Here is a 21,519-nt window from a genome sequence, read left to right as displayed (position 1 = left end):
GAAAGGGTAACTCAATAAAGATCTCACGGAATTCTGTGGAAGCTGCTGTTCAACTTGAACTGTCATCGTCGCCGCCATCTCTACCTCACTGTCACTGTCACTGCCTGACTGACCACTACCGATGTAACGTGACGTCACCTATGTTACTGTTGCTACGCTACGGCTTGGGGCTACTTTTCAAGTAGCCCTACAGCCAGTCATTTTGGCGATGCTGATTGGCCAAATATTTGTTAATAATCCATCGCAACATTATATGATTGGTTATTTCGCTACACTTGTAGGGCTCCTTGAGTCACAGCCCCACAAGTGTAGAAGAAGAGAAATGATACGTTCTGTCGGTGGAAATGCACTGTTAAATGAGAAACAATTGGTAGAGTCTAGTTGTAGAAGTGTTTTAATAATTCATATTACATGTCGCCGCATAATATTACATAAAAACTGACGTTTATAATACTTTTAAAATCTATATATATTATGACTTTTCCCCTCCACATCTAGGGAGGGCAGCGCCCGAGCGCCCCCTATGGGCCAGCCGCCACTGGTGCAACCACCTAGGCAAGGCAAGGCACATTTATTTGTATAGCACATAGGGCTGAACAATTAATCGCATTTTCAATATAAATCGCGATTTAAAAAAACGTAATTTCCAACTCACAGAGGTCTGCAATTTTTGGCTATGTAACAATTAGGGAATTAGACACGTCCATTAGGTGTTGGTAAAATGTTTAAAGTGGGTTTGTCTCCACATGGAAGGGAAGACAGTTGCAGCAGTGAGATAATCTAATTGTATTACTTGTTTTAGAGTTTATATAATCATACATAGCATTAAGTACTGGTCAATCAGTTTAATACATTGACTTGCCTGTTGGTTGCACTTTATGTTCAACAAGGATTGATGTCCAAATCAACAAAAAGCTGTTCTCTTGAATAATATTCTGATTAATAGAAACATTAAAAGTTCTTGTTTTAAATAGTCCTTGTTTACAAACGTCTTTATTTAGACGCCATTTTTGTTGCTTGTGGTTAATGCAGCGAAAAGTCAAAATTGCAATTTTGGTTGAAATATATCGTAGGCAGAACGCAATCATTTCTGCTCTGAGTTTAGACGCTGCGGGTCTATTAGCAACTAATCTGCACAGCGAGGAAACAAAATGATTTGTTGTTTGTATACGTTTAAAAAGACATGATAAATTAAACTGGGGGGGGGGGGGAATAATCGCATTAAATCGCAATATTAAGAAAAAAAAAAATCGCAGTTAGATTATTTTCCAAAATCGTTCAGCCCTAATAGCACATTTCAGTACAAAGACAATACTAATGTTTTAATCAATACATGATTAAAACATTATAAATAAAAACAAGTAAAAATCTTTTCTGTTCAATATGAGTGGTCTTTTATTTGTAATTTTATGTATAAAAATTTTATTACATTTAGCTTAAATTAAAGTAGTTTTTCTAGCGTGTTGGTTTATGCTAATTTAGCTGTTTAATTTAAAATTGAACAAAGTCAGATTATATTCATCACACAAAATTCAAAGGTGCTAATGGGTGTTGAGTTTTTGTGCCCCACTTAACTTATCATGTCAGAGACGCCATTGATCAGGGGCGTGCATACATAGACACTAGGTGGTGCTAAAGCACTAGGAAGTTTGCCCTTTATCAACGAAAATGCCCTTTTGAAACTTTTTTTTTTTTTTTTTTTTTTTATTAATATTCAGGGCAGTCAAAAGTAGCCGGTCAACATTTCCCTGATTATATAATGGAGCAATATTTGTGCCTTCTGGGTGAGCGCGGAGCAGACCCTGGACTGGAAGCAGTCTTTTTTTTTTTTTTTTTTACCTCGGAGTGGCCATCGTCCTTTTACTACTATCTTTGATGTGTCAATCATACAATTTAACCAATCAAATCAACGACTGAAGGCAACATGCTAGCCAATCACAGCTGGAGAGGGGCGGGACACTGAATCAAAAGCTGTGTCTCAATTCGGCGGCTGCGTCCTTCGAAGGACCCAGCCTACTCAGCCTTAGGAGGACCCAGCCATCGGAGGATGCTCCAGAGGATCCTCAGCCGTTGGTAAATGGGACGGTCTAGCCTTTGGAGCACTTCCTGGTTGCGACACGACGTCATCACGTCTACCCCAAGCCCGGGGAAAACCAGCACCAGCGCCGATAAACGACGCAAAAAAATGGATATTGAATTATTTTTTTTATTTACTTGTTATTGGAGGAGGAGAATCGGTTTGCACGGCTTCGGCGGCAGGAAAACCGGCGACGAATTTTTCTCAGGCTGGGAGAGCGCAGTGGAGAGGTAACATTTACCTGCTATTATTTTCACCCACAGGGGCCTGCTAATGATCATAATATACCAGTTATTAAACAAACGCTTGTCAGCAGATTGACGAATATGTTTAAATATAAAATGTTATATTTATTTGTAAGACTTGATATAAGCTTATGTTCGTAACTTTAGTAATTTGAATTGAATAGTTAAATGTGTACAAACCCTGTAAATAACTGACTTAAATCACTACTTTCAGTATCACTAATGTGTTGAGAAGCCAAATAAAACTAATATTGAGAAATAAATCATTATTTGTCTAAATTGTTATCCCCTTACTGCCTGATTTTATTTGTAATTATATAACGAAAAAATAATACAGGAAAAATAAATCTAAATATAAAAACGTAAAAAAAAAAATTAAATAGTGGATCTAGATGAAGTAAAATAAGTAAAGGCCAGAATTGTTTGGTCACAAATTAGCAACACCAGGCGTTAAGCGGTTAACATTCACTAGAATTATATCAGTTTAGATGAAATTGCTATCATCTAATCCTGTTGTTCTTAATCTTCATGTCTCTATCCAGACAAGGCTGATGTACTGCTGCAACAACTTAAATGCACAACATCTGCCTGGGAGCCGGTGACATCATGGCCCCAGACGATGAAGTGCAGGACGACATGCCAGAGGATGAGGAGGTAGAGAACGTGTTGGAGGCAGTCAGTGGTGCTCCCTGGCGGGACCAGCTGTCTGCCGAGGTGTCTGCCCTGGAGGAGGTTCTACCCGACCACGATTACATTTAGATGGCAAGTATAATCACTTTTTAGCTTTTCTCATGTAAGGGTTATGAAAACAGTTGTAGTAAAGTCATTTTCTGCATCTTCTTAAACATTTTTAGGAACATGGCAGCCGTCGATTGGGTCAGCCCTGCAAACCCTGATGGACGATGTGGTGAACAGTGGAGAGAGGCATCCCCCACCCCCCAGATGATGTCCCACTCGCAGTCAGAAGACTCCAAGGTCATCTGTGTGGCATCCCATCCAGTCCAGCAGCACCACCAGGGACTCCTGCTCCGTCAAAATTGTATATATGTTCTTTAGTAATATTTATTTTATATCTTCTGTAAATAGTTGTAGTAGTTACTTTTAAAATCTAATGTAAATAGTTAAAATGTTTTTGATAGTTTATTGTAAATACTTGTTTCTCTAAAAATAAATTGATGTTGTCACTGAGAAGTTGTTCTAAGTTTACTTAAATTGTAAAGAAGTGATGAAACAGATAATGTAACAGGTTAAAAGACTTTAAGAACACACAAACAACAATAACTTTTATAAACAATTTATTAATTTAATTTAACAATAACAGCAACACAGAACCTGAGGATAAACCATGGCCGGGTGGCAGCAGTAGGCTTCCCACTGACCCCTGCCCTGTCCCTGGATCTTTGCATTCCTAAAGTAGAGGAAAACAATTTGTGTCAACAGATTTTCTGTAGTGTTTCTTTGAAGCTAGAAAAAAGGAGTGTTTCATATATATATATATATATATATATATATATATATATATATATATATATATATATATATATATATATATATATATATATATATATATATATATGTGTGTGTGTGTGTGTGTGTGTGTGTGTATTTCATTACATTAGCCAAACCTGAACATCCTTTGTATTTTTTTTTTCAAGTTGTCCCACTTTTTATTTGCCTGTTGTGGCTCAACTTCACCCTCCAGGCCCGTTTTTTGCAGGATTGTTCTAAACAAGAGAAACGAGAAGAGATAAACACACAAGGGTCACTACTATCAGAACTATAAGATTAAAAAAAGTGACATCTGGGCATCATTTGATGTGATCAAAAGATTATATTTGTACGTTGGTGTTTGAACAGGACTTCTTTGAACTTGTGTGACTTTTACATACAAATGCAACATGTATATGGAATTATGTCTCAACTCTTACCTCCATCCGACTGTGGCAGTGTTCTTGGCCCCGGTAAAGAGGTGGTTATTTTGCCCACGGAGTTTTATCAACTCCTCTGTATGCTCCCTGCTCCCTAGAACAAAATGACATGTAAAGCATATTTCTGTTATGTCAACAGGCAAAATGACTTTTCTGTATAATTACGCCGGTATTGTTCTTCAAGTGAATTATACTTTAAACCTTATTATACTGTACTGTAAATTAACTATACGTTATTGAGTATTCAAACAAAACGTTTGCAGTATTGACAGCCCAGTACAGCTGGACTGATGTTATTTCTTCAGCTGCATTAAGCTTTGACAGTTCTAATCATTTGTAATAAACTGTATGAGAATAAATTGATCGAATTTGTGAGGGACACAGTTATCAGCGCAGTTACAATAAGATGTAGGTTAAAATCAAAAATTGTGACATTTTTATGAAGGATTTTAATGTTGTTGAACGTCTCGTATCAACAGATTAGCTCTAAGCTTTAGCTTTAGCTGGTCCTACAAATTCCGGTGGCTCCGTTACCGTCATGTATTTTAATAATGTTCAGTTAAAAAATAAAATAAAAACAAACTACTTACATTTAAAGCTGTACTCAGCACTACTGCCAGCGCTGCTGCTGCTTTCCAGTCTTGATGAAAATCCGCCTTCTTTCTTTTTTTTCTTCAACTACTACTAAAAAAAAAGCGAGCAAAGCACCTCGGGAAATCTTATGGCAGGCGAGGCCACTAAGGATGGTAGCGGTGCATCCTCAGAATTCGGGGAAAAGGAGGACGCATTTGAAGGCTGCATTTTAAGCATCCTCAAAATTTTGGCCAAATGGGACAGCCTCCGCGCATCGCTGTGACGTCACCGGCCTTAAAATGCGTCCTTCGAAGGACGCAGCCGCCGAATTGAGACACAGCTGCCGAATTGAGACACAGCTATAGCCTTCAGTCGCCGCCGCAGTTCAGCTGTGGTCACCGTCGGTGTCGGTAGAGCGGGATGGAAATTTGGTCTGATTACCAAACAATTACAAGAAGTGACAACGAAGCAGAGAGCGAGCTGGAAGGAGCGCTATTAGTTTATGTTTGAAATGTCAGCACTGAAGTCTAAACTGGAGTAAACATTCACGCTAGGAGGGTTAGCTAGGGGACAGCTAGCAGCACAAGTAGCAGAACCAAGCACTAAAACTGCCAATCTGAAGAGATTTGAGTTACTTGCAGGTAGAAGGGAACTCTTGCTTTGTTCTGCTCCTTGTTCTCATAGCTGCTGTAATTACAGAACCTGTTCTAGTCAGAATTGTTACTTCAGTCAGTGTTCAGCCTTACACAAGCGCTCATGTTTATTAGCGTGTAGCTTATGCTGGACTTTTGAGTTAAGATACAGCGCTACAGGTTACCCTATGTCACTGTTAGTTTCCAGTAACACAAACCAGCATAAAACCTGCCCAACTTAAAAGAAAAAACAAGGCCAAATCTCAAACTCTCTCATGTTAAAAGAAAAAAAACTATTAAACACATAACATGCCATTAGCACACAACTGAGCTGAAGCAAAGAAAAAAAAAACTGCATATGGGCTCCAAACAAAATGTACAATCAGACAACCAAATAACACAAGATCTCTTTAACAATCAGGATATTTCACCCAGAAAAAATAAATTATAAATAGCTTCCCAACATGAGTTGTAAATCTACCTTTAATATGAACTTAATTTCTCTCAGTATAGCTCAATTAAACATTTCTCTTACACGCAGTCATGAAATATTTTTAAGTTGATAAGTAGAACTCAACCCCTCTTGGGCGTTTACATTGACCAAACACTTGATTAACCATTATTCTTTTCTTGTTTTATTATAACAATCAATATTATTCATTATAGCTAATTTTCATTGACGATGTCAGATCGACAGATTCAACATATTTAAAAAATAAATAATGACTATTTTGATATATTTTGTTAGTAATTCTTTCTAAAAGCCCAACAAATGTTATGAAAAGCTTCCGAATTTTTTTACAATCTGCCCATAAGCTATTTTTTTCCCAGCTCAATGTGTTCAAAAGCCTAATTGGTTGGAAACCTGCCTAATTTGGCAACACCGACTACACTATTGCTATTTGTTTTTTACAGTAGTCACAGAGCCACTGTTCAGTCTGAAGTATATATATATATATATATATATATATATATATATATATATATATATATATATATATATATATATATATATATATATATATATATAAAGTGCACCCTCCTACCTGGTAGTGTGTAGCCTGCTACTGTAAAAAAAGTTTGACTGCCCTGAATATTATTAAGATCTTACTGAGGTCGGTTTTGAAATTATCTTGTGAAAACCTGAGCCATTAAAAACGACTGAAACAATGCCCCGAAATGAGCCACCTCCTTGCGCACACCCGACCAGCCTATCTCTCTTCCTTTGTCACGTGAACTCGCGCGGTCGCCTGCATCTTCTATGGAGAAGATGAGGAGCAGCTTAAGACAGAACTAAAGGTCTTCCACTCCAGCTTTACTTCAAAGAACCTACAAGAAATATGTTGAATACTGAGGGAAAACAATGGCCAGCTGATCTTTCCTGCCTTTGTCAAAATGATCCAAATATATGCAACATTACCAATGACGACAGCTTCAGTTGAAAGATCATTTTCCAAGCTGAAAATCATCAAAACTAAACTAAGAAGCCTGTGTGGAGAAGAAAGGCTCTCTGACCTTCTTCTGCTTGCCATTGAAAAAGACATTGAGGTAAACCACAGCGAGGTCATCAACATCTTTAAAGACATGGCACCAAGGAGGATGCTGCTTTAAAGTAGTACGCTTTAGTCTGTTCTGTTGGTGATGTGACTTTTTTCCATTGAAAACTCACATTTAGTGAATGTTACAAATAAAAGTCAAATTTCATTCAACATGCGTGTGTATTTTATTTTTTTTTTTTTTTGATAATTAAGTGTTCCACGTGCGGTAAAAAGTGCCCTCCCCCCCTCCTGAGCACCTGCCCCCCAAAATGTCTGTGCACGCCACTGCCATTGATAATCATGTATAAAAGATCATGATAGAGACAGAAACATAAAAAGAGACCAAAACAAGAGAAAGATTAAGAGAGATAGAAGCTGGCAGCTGTATAACGTTGTATTCTGTCATATTAATAGAAAGCCCCCCACCGCCCTAGTGGAAACACTGCACCACTAACTTCCTATCAAAGAACCCTTGTTATTCCCCAGGGGAGAAAACAGGGTAGGTGAGAGCGCATAGAAAAAGCGGTACTGGTCAATGAAGGTCAGCTTCACGTTTCCAAATTTCCAGATTTATCAGTATAATTTATTTAACCAGACAAAAAAAAGCACATTTAACTTAATGCCGTGGTTCAAGACCGTGGAAATCAACAAGCGGTCTTGAAAAAGGATGAGTTTGGCGTTAGGAAAACTCAGGCAGGAAAAGCCTCACTGCAGCAAAGCTCAGCTCTTCCGGATCCCAGCCGAACCCAATTCTGTCGGTTCGCTCCACAAAACCAGAAACCCGGAGCAGAGCTGAGGCCAACGTTGTTTTACCTTACTGAACACCTCCAGGTCTTCGTCCTCATCCAGGTCCAACATGTGTCCTGAAATGTCGGCTGGGACCGCGGCTCCACTCATTGCACTGGCCACCTTTCCCAATTAAATCACTTTAACAGAAACACCGGAGACAAACTTCCACTCCAACTTCTGAGCGGAGGCACAGATCACACGTCCATGGCTGCCGAAATCAATTCCGCTTTTAATTTTCAAAATAAAAGCGTTGTACCTGCGACTGGACAACAAATGATCCCAGACTAGTTGAACGGCTACCATTTCCAGGAATAGAACATGAGATAAGTCATGAAGCTAGATTCCAGTTCTTTTACGTTTGGTTCAGTCGGATCAATCCAGTCCTGTAAGACACAGTACAGTGAAATATCACTAACATCTGAAAAAACGTTTCTATGATTCCCACAACAGAATCATTCTGTCCATTCCTTTATTATCGTTCGACGGGACCGGGTAAATACCTCTAGCTGCGTTAAACTTTTTGACTCCATGACACACCGAAATCGGGGACACTTCCGGGGACAGGTCATTGAAAACGGGGACTGTCCCCGGAAATCACCCTATCATTAAATAAAGTTAACTTGATGAGAAAAACAGCGCAGACCCATTTGTTGCTTTTATTTGGGTAGATAACAAAAACACTTCCGGTATAATTATTGCCTTTATTCGACACAAATAGACTTTATTGTTCGCGGATGCAGAAGTCAGATGACAACACAAAACGAGTCCCTGGAATTGAGTTGAGGGCTGTGTGCGGTTATAGCTCCCAGCACAAAGGAGGAAGGATTAAAAGGAGATAGATTGTGCAGCACTTTATACTACCTGCTGCTACTAAATATATTTGTGGTTCGCTTTGGTTTCAGCAACACCGAAGAACAGACACTAGTTGTCCTGTCACCGATTATTAGATAACAGAGGCTTTGGCTGCAAAAGACAGTTACCAGAGAGACGAACCCAAGGACGTTTGGGAGTCATTCTATAGGAATGGGTAAAATTGGACTCTGATATTTTCACATTTTGTACCCAAAAGTATTGTTTCTATATATATCCTATATTATTAGGGATAAATGTAACTTTCAGAAAAACATATTTTCCCATCTCAGGCATTAGTTTTCTTTTAGTTTTGATCATTATTTCAAGATGTGGTCACTCTAATTCCTCAACCCCGTTATGGACACTTTAAAGGCTCTCTGAATATTATCATGAAATAAATCAACATTTTCATATAGACCAGATGTCCGCCATACTAATTTAATCATTTTAAAATGAAAAGTGCCATAAATACACACATTTGTGTCCTCTTCTTTCCTGAAATGTGACTAATTGGGGAAAGCACTGCTGTAATTTTTCATCAAAAATGTATTTTAACCTAAGAATTGTAATCAAAATCAATTTCATATGATAGCAATCAATATTTTAGATAAAAGTCAACAGACATTAAATTATTTTTTCAACATTTAAAAAATATATATTTTATGAAATTGTAGGTGTTTGGTATTTCCAAAAGTCTCAATTAAATCCTTTACAGGTTGGAGCTTTGTGGCTGACGCGTGTTCCAGGATCCAAAAGAAAAAGAAACCATAGCATCCTCCGACGTCACGTTTTGCATTTTATTTTGAACAAAGGCGATAACAAAAAGAACGAATGCAAATGAAAAATGCCTCTTTAAACTTTCACAAATCTAAATCCAAGGCTCCACATAGTAACAGCAAGTGTATGACACGGGCATATCACGAGCACAATCCATATAACACGGTCCGAAAACCGTGAGGCACCAACCCTTCCCCTTTGACTTTTCTCCCCCCCCCGCTTCCTTCTTTTCTCGTCCCCCTCGCGCCGTATTAACACGTCATCAAAGGCCCACTAAGTAATGTCCTATAATTGCTGTAAATTCACATTTATAAACTTATACATATGTTTTAACTTAAATTATTAATGTCACTCATTAATGTAAATGAAATATCAAATTCACACAATATAAGTAAATTCAAACCATGCATAAAATAAGCATATGGCGCCTGCAGTAGGTGTGACGGGGTTGAGACCAGCATAACAGGGTTGAAGATGGTATCGGGGTTGAAGGGACAAAAACAATTTTGCAGATTTACTTCAATGTACAGCACTTTCGGTTGGCATTACACTGTATTTGAGCCCCCTGCTGTTCACCCTGATGACACACGACTGCGTCCCCAGGTTCACCACCAATCACATCATGAAGTTTGCAAATGACACAACGGTGGTGGGCCTGATCAGAGACAACAACGACCAGGATTACAGAGAGGAGGTGGAGCAGCTGGTGGGCTGGTGCAGAGACAACAGCCTGATCCTGAACATGGAGAAGATGAAGGAGATCATCGTCAACTTCAGGAAGAACCGGCCTCACCACGCTCCACTGCTCATCAACAGCTCAGCTGTGGAGGTGGTCAGCAGCACCAAGTTCCTGGCCAGTGTTTCCCGCAGGAATTTGCTTAGGCGAGGCGGTGAGTTGTCGGCCGGAACAAGTTTTGCATGGATGACTGGCGGAGGGGGGAGGGGGCGTCGGCATCGATGGCTCGATGCAGACGCCGACGGTGAAGTCGACCTACTTCTCGCTTCAAAGTACCCATGTATTTTTGCCTGTTTTTTCCCTGCCATTCACTATATGCACGCGAGAAAGCAGCAACAAAAAAACGCGTGTTAACGTTTATTTTATTTTTTTTGGAATGTTGGCGAGGCGGTAGCGTGAGTTTGGTGAGGCTGCCGTCTCGCCAAGATAGTGCTGCAGGAAACACTGCTGGCGGTGCACATCACGGACAACCTCACCTGGTCTATGAACACCACGTCACTGGTGAAGAGGGCACAGAAGCGCTTGTACTTCCTGCGGAGGATGAGGAGAGCCCACCTGCCCCCGCCCATCCTCACAACCTTCTACAGAAGCATCATAGAGAGCATTCTGACCAGCTGTCTCTCTATGTGGTGTGGAGGCTGCAGTGCCTCCGACTGGAAGAACGTGAGGAGAGTGCTGAGGACAGCAGAAGGGATCATCGGGGCTCCTCTCCCCTCCATTAAGGACATTTCGTCCCAGTGCTGTGTGTCCCGAGCCCATAACGGCTGTGTGACCCCTCATACCCCCACCATGGACTGTTCTCCCTGCTGCCCTCAGGGAAGAGGTTCTGCAGCATCCGCTGCAGGTCCACCAGGTTCTGCAAAAGCTTTTTCCCTGTTGCCATCGGACTGTTGAACTGCTGAACTATAAACTGGACTCTGCACCACATTTGCATCACTGCATCTCTATCTAGCATTACAAATGCTGCCGAAAGTTTAGTTTCTAAATAAATTTTTGCACAAATGCCTTTTTGCACCATCATTTCTGCACATACAATTGGTTTAAATATTGTCCTGTACACTGTGATCGCACACTGTTTCTTTCTACTGCATTGTTTACATTTCAATTGTTTACTTTTTAATCACTGCTGCACTTTATACTGTAATTTACAAGCTGTATGCAACGAAACTTCGTTCTGTATGCACTCTATACATACAAAATGACAAATAAAGTTGTCTAAGTCTAAGTATTTTATTTTGTAACCATAGCAAGGACACCAGATACAAACTGCTTGTTTGTGGATGTTAGGGCTTGTGGATGATGGGCTTGGAGGTAATCTAGCACAGGATTTAACTGCTGCCATATTACTGGAGGGCTTTTATGCCTGCTGGGGCAAATGGTGCTAAACTACACAGGCTCTGGTTGTCCACCAACATACAACACATCTGTATGAAGGGTGGCCTGCTGATGTGAAGCCCCAAAGTGAACTGCCTGAACCTGAGAACTGTATTTACAGTTGTAGTTTTCTGAAAAGTCAACATGTAGCAAAGCCTCTTCCCCTGACATGTTCCTCAGCTCACGGCAGAAAGCATACTGCTGCTTGATATTAAAGTAATGCCTTTTAAATATTTTTTTATATATGTGTGGAAGAGCTTAATGGGGTCCTCTTGTGTACACTCCACAGATTTCTTGACTGTTACGTTGACAGTTGCCTTTTCTTCCTTTTTTATCAATCTCCTTCTCCTCTGTTACCCACTGGGTAAAATAGGTGTTTGAGGTGTTATTGTTTGCACTTGTGATGCGGACAGTTTTGTCTTTGCACTGGTCACACTCTCCTTACATGCAACTCTTGCTGGATGAATTGCAGGAAACTTTCTCTATCAACTCCTCAATGTTGGCAGTCTCAATAAGTGTCAACTGATGGAGTCTTACTGCCAGAAAGCTAACATTTTCATGCAACTTACACATGCATGTGTCACGTTCAGAGAGAGTTGAATTTACAATGCAAAAGGGACGAAGATGACAGAAAAGGGATATCATTTGGTCTTTGTGGATATTTTGTAATGTATCCATCAGGAGCCTGTTTTGCATTTTTAGTTTGTTTTTTTGTGAGTGTTTGTTTGGTTCCAGTTGTCATTCTGCTCACATCATCCCTGAGATAGAATGACTTGATTATTTTTTTGAAGTCTTAAGATAACCTCCTGGTCCTCTTTCTTTCAAAATGAAGACTGTCATTATGTCTAGAGTTCTTGATTGAAAATCCAAAGGAGACACTTGCAAATTTTTGCAACCTGTATTTCTTTAAGATCTTCCCTGTCGTGACTTTGGCAATCAACTGCTTTTCTCTGCCCTTGGTGTTTTTTTTGTATTTATTCCTAATCTCTTGAATGAGTGACTCATGATAAAGTAAGTTTTTTTTATTTGGGGGTTAACTGGCCAATTTGAAGTGAGTCATGTTGTTAAAAATGTTGATAAAATATAATAATAATCAATCTAAACAATTGGATAACTTAACAACCAAAGTACCAAAATCTCAACCCTCTCACAATCTCACAACCCGTTATAATCAAATCTATAACAGGGTTGAATGTGACTGGGTTGAAAATTTTGCACAAAATGGCCATTACTCAATGTACCGAATGCAAGAAAGAGAGCACATGGCATGCATGAAATTCAGAATTTGCACATGTTCTTAAAATAACAAAAAGGTTTTCATAAGTAGTAGTTTTCTATCTGCTTTTTATGTAACGGTGTTGAGTCATTTAGTTTTACGACCACAATATTACAAGATAAATTACCAAATTGGAGGAAAATATGGGAGCAACTTCCCTGTCTGTGTGGTCAAGTTGTCCAAAAGAGTTCAGTGTTGTCACTTCCTGATGTGTGTACAGTTGTGGATCATACCATTCTATTTTTGAGGGTGAGATCATTTGTGTAATGGGGTTCAGGGGTGACTCAGGGACAGAAGTAATGTGATCTTTAATAAATATTTAATAATTAATTTTGATTAAAAATCAATACCAGAGACTTCCGGCCGGAACATCGCCAAGATGGCAGCACGTTAGGAGCGCTCCCGTCAAAACCCCATCGAATTCACCTAAAGCCCCATTTCTGAAGAAGTACTAATTCAAGATTGTTAATACAAAGGGGGCACAGCTCGCCCTAAGCAACTTTTTTGTAGGTGGGAAGATAAATATATTGTTCTAGCCCGGTAGCCGAAGCTAAAGCTAACTAGCACCTCGTTAGCATCTGCTCGCCGAGATTAAAGCCATGGCTGATCTAGATGTAATCCTCCAGGAACTCAGAGGATTTCGGCAGGAAAACAACGAAAAGCTAGAGACTATAAAAGACGAGATTTCCAAAATTAATACAAGACTGGACGAAGTAGAGAACCGAATAGAACAAGCTGAGGAGCGGATCCAAACTACAGAAGACGTAGTGACGGAGATGCTAAAGCTACATGTGAAGCTAGAGGATAAGATTACAGACTTAGAGAGCCGCTCCAGACGAGACAACATAAGGATATACGGCGTGTGCGAGGGTGCAGAAAAAGACTCAACAACCATGGCATCATTCGTAGAAAAGCTACTACGTGAGGGTCTACAGTTATCCGAGGAGGAGGTGCCGGATCTTCATATCGAGAGGGCGCACCGTTCCCTCGGGCCGCAGCCGCCGGCAGGGGCACCCCCACTCTCCATCATAGTGAAGTTCGGGAGTTTTAAGTCCAAAGACTCTCTGCTCCGCAAAGCTTGGCAGATAAGGGGGTTTAAATGGATGGACAAACATGTAAACCTGGACCACGACTACCCATTGCGCATTATTAATAAACGAAGAGAATACGCTGGGGTCCGCAAGGTTTTGAAAGAGAATCAAGTTCCTTTCCAGACCCTATTTCCTGCCAGGCTGCGAGTAAAATACACAGAAGGGATCAAAGTGTATGACTCTGCGGCGGATGCGGCGGATGACCTGAGGAGGAAAGGATACGCTGTTAAAACTACGAAAGCACCGGAGTCTCTCATAGAGCGAATAAAGCAGCTGACTTGGACGAGGACGGACCGGCCCACAAGCAGGAGCGCGCACGATCCCGTCAAAGACGCGAGTTACAAAGAGAAGCTTCGCGCATTCAGACGGCCATCACCAGGTGCTTCTGCAGAATGAGGACTTGGGCTTTGGTTTACCTTAATTTTCTTTCTTGCAATTAACCACCGTTTTAATTATGGACAATGCAAAAGGAGAGTGGGTGAGTAAGCTGCGAAATTTCTTACAGGGGTTTTGAGGATTAACCTCACTATACGGTTGCAGTCACTAAGCACCGCCTTCACCGAGAAGGGTTTGTGTTTTGGCACCCATTAGGGTAACTAGGGTCTATAGATCAGACCCCTGCATAAGGAGTCACATTTTGTGTTCTGTCATTGTTTGTTAGTTAACGGTATGTTTTGTTTGGGTGTTTCACTCATTTCTTTGTTGATCATCTGCTGTTATGTGCAGAGAAGGGGAAGCTTGCCACATTGTTTATTAAGTTGTTCACTTCGTTATATATTCAGATGCAAGACAGGCCGATAAGATTTGTTTCACTTAATATAAATGGGGTACTCAACCCAATCAAACGTTGGAAAATGTTGTCTCAGTTAAAAAGGGATAAAATCCAGATAGCATTCATCCAGGAATCACATCTTGATGACATTGAACATGCTAAATTAAATAAAATGGGATTTAAAACAGTCTATTTCTCTTCCCATAGCTCCGGAAGGCGAAGGGGGGTGGCGATTTTGCTGTCTAATGCAGTAGATTTTGAATATATATCTGACTACAAGGATAGTGAAGGGAGATATGTTATGATAATCGGGAAAATCCATGGTGTTCTAGTAAGTCTTCTCAATGTTTACGTGCCTCCAGGCAGTGACTGGTCAGTTTACAAACATGTCTTCGACATTATGACTACAAAATGTCAAGGTATTGTAATATGTGGGGGTGACTTCAATATTAGGTTACATCCAAAAATCGATTCATCCAATGGGAAATCTGATGCTAAAAATATTAGTAAAAGAATAAATATCTTAATGAAAGAATTGGGAATTGTTGACGTATGGAGGGAAATTAATCCAACAAGTCGAGACTATACACACTACTCCTCTGCTCATAATGTACACTCTCGCATTGACTATTTCTTTATGTTTAAAAACAACATTTTTAGAGCCACTAATTGTGATATCGGCGCTAGTACGCTTTCAGATCACAACCCTGTTTTTCTATCACTTCAGTTGTTTAATAAGACAAGATCTACTCTTTGGAGGTTAAATGAAAACATCTTAAAAGACAGTGTAATTAAGGAAAAACTGAAACTTGAAATCAGATCGTACCTAGAGTTTAATGACAATGAAGAGGTTTCACCAACTGTGTTGTGGGATGCTTTAAAAGCAGTAATCCGAGGTAAAATAATAGCTATTTCTGCCACGGTAAAGAAACTTAAAAGTCAGAAACTGAAGGATCTAGAAGACAAACTTATGAGACTACAGAAAGAGCATTCCAAATCATTACAGGATACAATCAAAACAAAAATAGCAGAAGTAAGGAATGAAATCAATGAAATAAATACACAAGAAATCCAAAAGAAGCTGCTTTTTACAAAACAGCGGTACTATGATACAGGAGGGAAAGCATTGAAACTACTCTCTTATAGGTTAAGAAAACAGCAAGCAGAAAGGACAATACACAAAATCAGAAATCCATTGACAAATCAAATAGAAACTGACCCGGAGAAAATAAAACAGTGTTTTGAGGAATACTATCAGAAACTATATTCCCAACCGCAATTAGGTGAGATTAACCAAATTGATGCTTTTCTGTCTTTACTAAAACTACCAAAGGTCACTGATGCTCAAAATGAAAGATTGATATCCAAAATTACTGAAGAGGAGGTTTTATCAGCTATTAAAAGATTAAAAACATGTAAATCCCCCGGCGCAGACGGTTACAATTCGGAGTGGTATAAAAGTATGCAGGAGGAACTGGTACCAACATTACTGAGAGCATTTAACTGGGTAATGGAGAGAAAGGTGATTCCCTCTTCGTGGAGTGAGGCCATCATCTCTATAATCCCAAAGGAGAATAGAGATAAATTAGAGTGTGGTAATTATCGGCCAATTAGTGTATTAAATATTGATTATAAATTGTTCACCTCCATTTTATCTAAAAGATTGGAAATAATACTTCCAGACCTCATTAACAAAGACCAGACAGGCTTTATTAGACAAAGGCAAACCCAAGACAATATTCGAAAAACACTGCATATTATGAAGCAAGTTAATCAGCACAAAGTGGAAACTCTGATTTTGAGTTTAGACGCTGAAAAAGCCTTTGATTCGGTACGGTGGGCTTTTCTATATAAAGTTTTATCTAAATTTGGCTTCCATTCAAACATAATTGATACTTTTGACGCACTGTATGGCAAACCTACGGCCAAAATCAAAGTAAATGGGGATTTGACTAATAGTTTTACTTTACAGAGGGGAGCCCGACAGGGCTGTGGCGCCTCTCCACTCCTCTTCGCCTTATTTCTAGAACCCCTGGGGCAATGGATACGACAAAGATCCGATATTAGTGGGGTTACAATGACAGCTGGGGAACAAAAACTGGCCCTATTCGCCGATGACGTGTTGATATTCTTAACACAGCCAAATCAGACACTCCCCAGATTAATGACAGCACTTGAAGAATACGGATCACTCTCAGGATATAAAATTAATGTTAACAAAACCCAGATATTATGTCTAAATTTTAAGCCATCCATTAGAATTAAGAACATGTACAAATGGAACTGGGACTCAGAACACATTAAATATCTGGGGGTAGCTCTGACAAAGGATTTATCTAAATTGGTCGAGGCCAATTACGGACCCTTAACTTCAAAGGTAAAATCTGATTTACAGAGGTGGAACACTGTTCCCTTCTTAAATTTACACTCACGAGTGGAATCAATTAGAATGAATATTCTCCCTCGTATGCTCTACCTTTTCCAGTGTTTACCAATTAAAATACCTCAGAAATATTTTGATGATTGGGACAGGATGTTGGCGAAATACATATGGCAACATAAAAGAGCCAGGGTTAAATACAAAACACTTCAATTAATTAAAGAGAAAGGGGGATTGGGCCTTCCTTGTCTTAAGGAATATTACTACGCTGCCCAGCTTAGACCTTTAATCTGTTTAAGTTCGCCAACCTATTCTGCAGGATGGAAGGATATAGAAGTTGCTATTACAAAAGAGGTGCCTATCATGGCGCTATTGGCAGATACAAAATTACAGAAAACCACACCATATACTTCTGACTTTATGTATGATTCCCTGCTAAACTCCTGGAATGAAATCATTAAAAAGTGTAAACTGGGTGAACTGTCCAATATTTTGAGGTGGTGCGCCTACGACTCTGAGTTTGTGCCAAATAAATATGACGATCGGTTTAAGAGATGGATATCTAAAGGGCTAACAACCTATCATTCCTTCATCCACAAGGGGGCATTCTCGAGTTTCGAGACCCTAAAGACTAAATATGGTTTAGGTCAAGATGATTTTTATAGGTACTTGCAGATTAGACACTATTTCCACCAAAATTTAAAAACAGTATATGAACAGAAAGATTTAGGTTTTTTACAGATATTCTTAACTCTAACCAGGTCTCATTCTCAGAATAATATAATTTCTAGATTATATAAGGGCATTCAACAATGTACACAAGGCAGCACAGAAGATATAAAGAAGAGGTGGGAAAAGGAGGGAAATATGGTTATCTCACATGACAGTTGGGCTAATATATGTCAGTTTCAGTGGACAATAACTGGGTCGAATACATGGCGAGAGTTCAGTTGGAAGAACATGATCAGGTATTTCATTACGCCTATCCAGAAACGTCATCTAGGTGGTGGGGATGCATGTTGGAGACTATGTGGGGTCTCTGGTGCCAACCACTTCCATATTTTTTGGGAATGTCAAGTCATAAGTAATTATTGGACACAGATAGGTGAACATGTTAACAATGTATTTGGTACTAAAATTCCACTTAAAGGTGAAACACTGTATTTGGGTGATGTTCCTGTGACAAATTGGAATAACAATGACAAAAAATTACTTGGTATGTTACTTATTGCAAGTAAAAAGGCCATCACAAGAAAGTGGATGAGAGTGGAATCTCCAACTATTGAGGACTGGACTAATATAATACACGAAATATATGTCATGGAAAAGTTGTCTTTTTCCCTCAGGATGCAAAAGGACATATTTTACAAAATCTGGACTAAATGGACTGAGTACATAAAACCCCTACGATCAGATTTTGTATGAAGGATACGTTTCTGTACTTAAAACCTTGTCTTGTGAATATTGGCAGGCTTCCCATATGTTTATGTTTGTGTTTATATGTCTTGATACTGTGAAAACGTTTAAAAATAAAAATTATAAAAAAAAAAAAATCAATACCAGCAAAAGAGCATGAGTAGATATTGAGATTGATGTAAAAATGTATTGATATTTTTAACAGTTTTTGTTGGTATTTCCAAACTAAACCTTCATTTTGACCATGAGAGACATCACAAAAGAGGAGGGTCGAATGAAAAAAACAATTTAACACTAGGAGTCCCAGAGAATTTCAGTTTTCTTGCAAGCCCCCTTCTACAGTGGCCCAGAGGTGTCAACACTAATACAAAAGCCACAACACAAATACAAAAGCTGCAACACAAAAACAAAAGCCACAACACAAAAACAAAAGCCACAACACAAAAACAAAAGCCGCAACACAAATACAAAACTCACAACGGAAATAGCCGCAACACAAATACAAAACCACAAGAGAAGTAAAGCAACAGTTTGTTGTTATACATGACAGAAGAAGAAGCCGACTCGCAAAAAAAATCTATGAAAAAGGAGCTTTGCTTGCGGACTCACAAGCAAATATTGCCCTTTTGATAAGTAAGTAAAACGTTTTTCATTAGTTATATGTGGTACATGTGTACCGCTATTCAAGGAAGTGGGTTTCCTGACAACCATTTAACCCTGTAAAGAGAGAATGTTTGCGAGTCAGTGGTTACCATGGAAACTAGTCAGGCATTTTAGGATAACTTGCATTGCTTAGCGACAGAATGGTGCATATAACGGAGAATTTATCACTCAGAAACTCCCTTACTTGAAGTTATAACTCCAACTGTGTTGTATACTTTGGTTAAATTTCTAAATCGTTTCTATAGAGTCATTGAGTTGTTCCTTACAGTAAGCGCCTTTTTTGTGGGCGAGTATGCGTATGAAGACTAACTGATTCTTCTTACCTTTTATCAGGTTATGTTTTGTCCATTTTGTGGTGGGAACCTCCATGTCGTTTTGTCCTATTGTGGCTCATGTGACAGAAATATTCAGTATTTAAAGACTCATCAAGATGATGGTATGTTTTACTTTGAACGTTGGTGATGTCATTAATTACTGACTTTGTACTGTTTATTCATCATTCAGTAAATATATATGAAACAAAGTGTATGAATATGGCACATTTTGTATTCTTAGATCTAGTGTCTCATTACTTCCCCTCAGATCCTGAATCCACAACTGCAGAGGATCTTATCGTGAAGTATTTCACAGAGGGCCACAGTTATGAAGTAATAAGAGACTTCCTTGCAGCCAAACATAATATTTCCATAAGTCTTAGCACTTTAAAAAGAAGATTACAAAGTGCAGGCCTGACCAGGAGGACAAAGTACACACCAATTGCTACTGTGCGTGCAGCTATTTCTGATGAACTTAAAGGATCAGGCCAACTGCTAGGTTACCTAGCAATGTGGCAGACCCTCAAACAGAAGTATTCTCTTATCGTCAGAAGAAGGGATGTGATGCGACTAATGGGAGAATTGGATCCATCTGCAGTAGAAAACAGGTCTAGACGAAGATTTGTCCGCAGAGCACATCACTCGGTGGGACCCAATGAAATTTGGCATGTTGATGGGTATGACAAATTAAAACCTTATGGAATTGCAATAAGTGGCTGCACTGATGGGTTCTCCAGAAAAATCACATGTGGCTCAAATGTGGAAAGTCCAACAATGATCCTAGGATTATTGATCAAAATTATATGCAGTGCATTTCTGAGTTTGGAGTTTTCCCAATGCGCCTCCGGACTGACTGCGGAACACAAAATGGATTGATGGCAGAACTTCATAGTTCTTTGAGATCATTGCACACAGATGAATTTGCAGGAGCCAAAAGCCACATGTATGGGACTTCAACATCCAACCAACGTATTGAAAGCTGGTGGTCCTACTTTCTGAAACAAAGGTTTTTGGCATATAATTCAATTTGTTGAAGTTATTATGAAATAATGGTGCATTTACTTGACATTTCTTTATCTGTTGCATGTGATTATTCTGATCTACATACACACTTTACTTCTGGCTTTATCATATACACTAGTGTCAGCTTCAGATTATTTGTGTTCATTTTATAATCGCTCTCATATAACTGTACATCTCCAAAAGCATCTTAAATAAATTAAATTTGTAGTGTTTTCTCAGGGCCAAAATCCATCTTAATAAGATGCATGTACTTTAACTAGGAGTCAGTTTTGGATGGATCTGTTCAGTGACTTGAGGGAAAGGCACCTCTTTAATGGCAGCAGACAACACATGCGTCTGGTGCGATACTGTTTCCTGGGAGTCCTTCAGAAAGACCTGGACCAATACAAACAACTATGGAACACTCACACCATTCGTCCTGTTCGCCAGTCCAAGTGCCCATCTGGGAAACCAGAGGCTATGTATCACCTGCCTCATAGGTGTGTATTGCATTTTAATGTTAAAACAGAAGTATAATTGGATAATGCTTTTTATTATAAAAGCATTCATATATCTTAATTTTCTTGTATTTGATAGGGACAGTTACAAGAAGCACAAATCATGAGAATCTGATGCCAGCATCACATCATTTGTATCCATAGCTAATTCTCAACACCCATCCTTGGAAAGATTTTTAACAGGTGGTTTGAATAAAAACTTAAAGCTACAGCATGTAATGTTTTAGGAAAATACGTTTTTAGATATTTGTTGAAATTATCACTATGTCATCACAGCATAAGACAAGTATCTTATAAAAGAAATTCGGAATCCTCTGCCTTTTCCCATTATTACCTGCAGCAAAAAATAGTTTTGTGAAACTTGCATACTGCAGCTTTAAGACCAACAGTAAATACAATAAAATGACCCAAAACATATAAAAAATGTATTTAAAACTATTGAATCAACATCAAATAAAATATTTCAAAATGAGAAGTTTCTAATTAACCATCAGCCAATTCTTAAGCTTTGTTGTCAATATTTTAATGTCAGTCAAGGTCTTAAAATACGATGGTAGTGAGTTCCA

At 39.0% G+C, this 21,519-nt stretch overlaps 1 protein-coding gene and 1 long non-coding RNA gene across 5 annotated transcripts in view; both read right to left on the bottom strand.

Moving 5' to 3' along the window:
• The window catches only part of snx7 (sorting nexin 7), a 113,745-nt gene extending 105,721 nt beyond the window's left edge, over nt 1-8,024 (bottom strand). The window contains exon 1 of one of the 3 annotated variants that reach the window (XM_036125412.1): nt 7,807-8,024. In XM_036125412.1, the coding sequence (XP_035981305.1) occupies nt 7,807-7,890 (84 nt within the window). In that variant the 5' untranslated portion in view covers nt 7,891-8,024. The remainder of the gene's footprint in view (nt 1-7,806) is intronic. The other 2 variants (XM_036125413.1, XM_036125411.1) reach the window with 2 other exon arrangements.
• LOC110366854 lies at nt 3,601-4,880 on the bottom strand. Of its 2 annotated transcripts, XR_004927440.1 has the most exons (4): nt 4,841-4,880; nt 4,251-4,344; nt 3,948-4,046; nt 3,601-3,730 (listed from the first exon to the last, which is right to left on the bottom strand). It is a non-coding gene; the product is annotated as an uncharacterized LOC110366854 (long non-coding RNA). The 2 variants fall into 2 exon arrangements; XR_004927439.1 differs by lacking the exon at nt 4,841-4,880 and having other exon boundaries at nt 4,251-4,834.
• Nucleotides 8,025-21,519: the final 13,495 nt, after the last annotated feature.

The sequence above is a fragment of the Fundulus heteroclitus genome, chromosome 21 (assembly GCF_011125445.2).
Source record: "Fundulus heteroclitus isolate FHET01 chromosome 21, MU-UCD_Fhet_4.1, whole genome shotgun sequence".
In the NCBI taxonomy this organism is placed as follows: domain Eukaryota; kingdom Metazoa; phylum Chordata; class Actinopteri; order Cyprinodontiformes; family Fundulidae; genus Fundulus; species Fundulus heteroclitus.
Note: the sequence above shows the minus strand (reverse complement) of the source record. Positions and strands in the feature narration are given on the sequence as shown.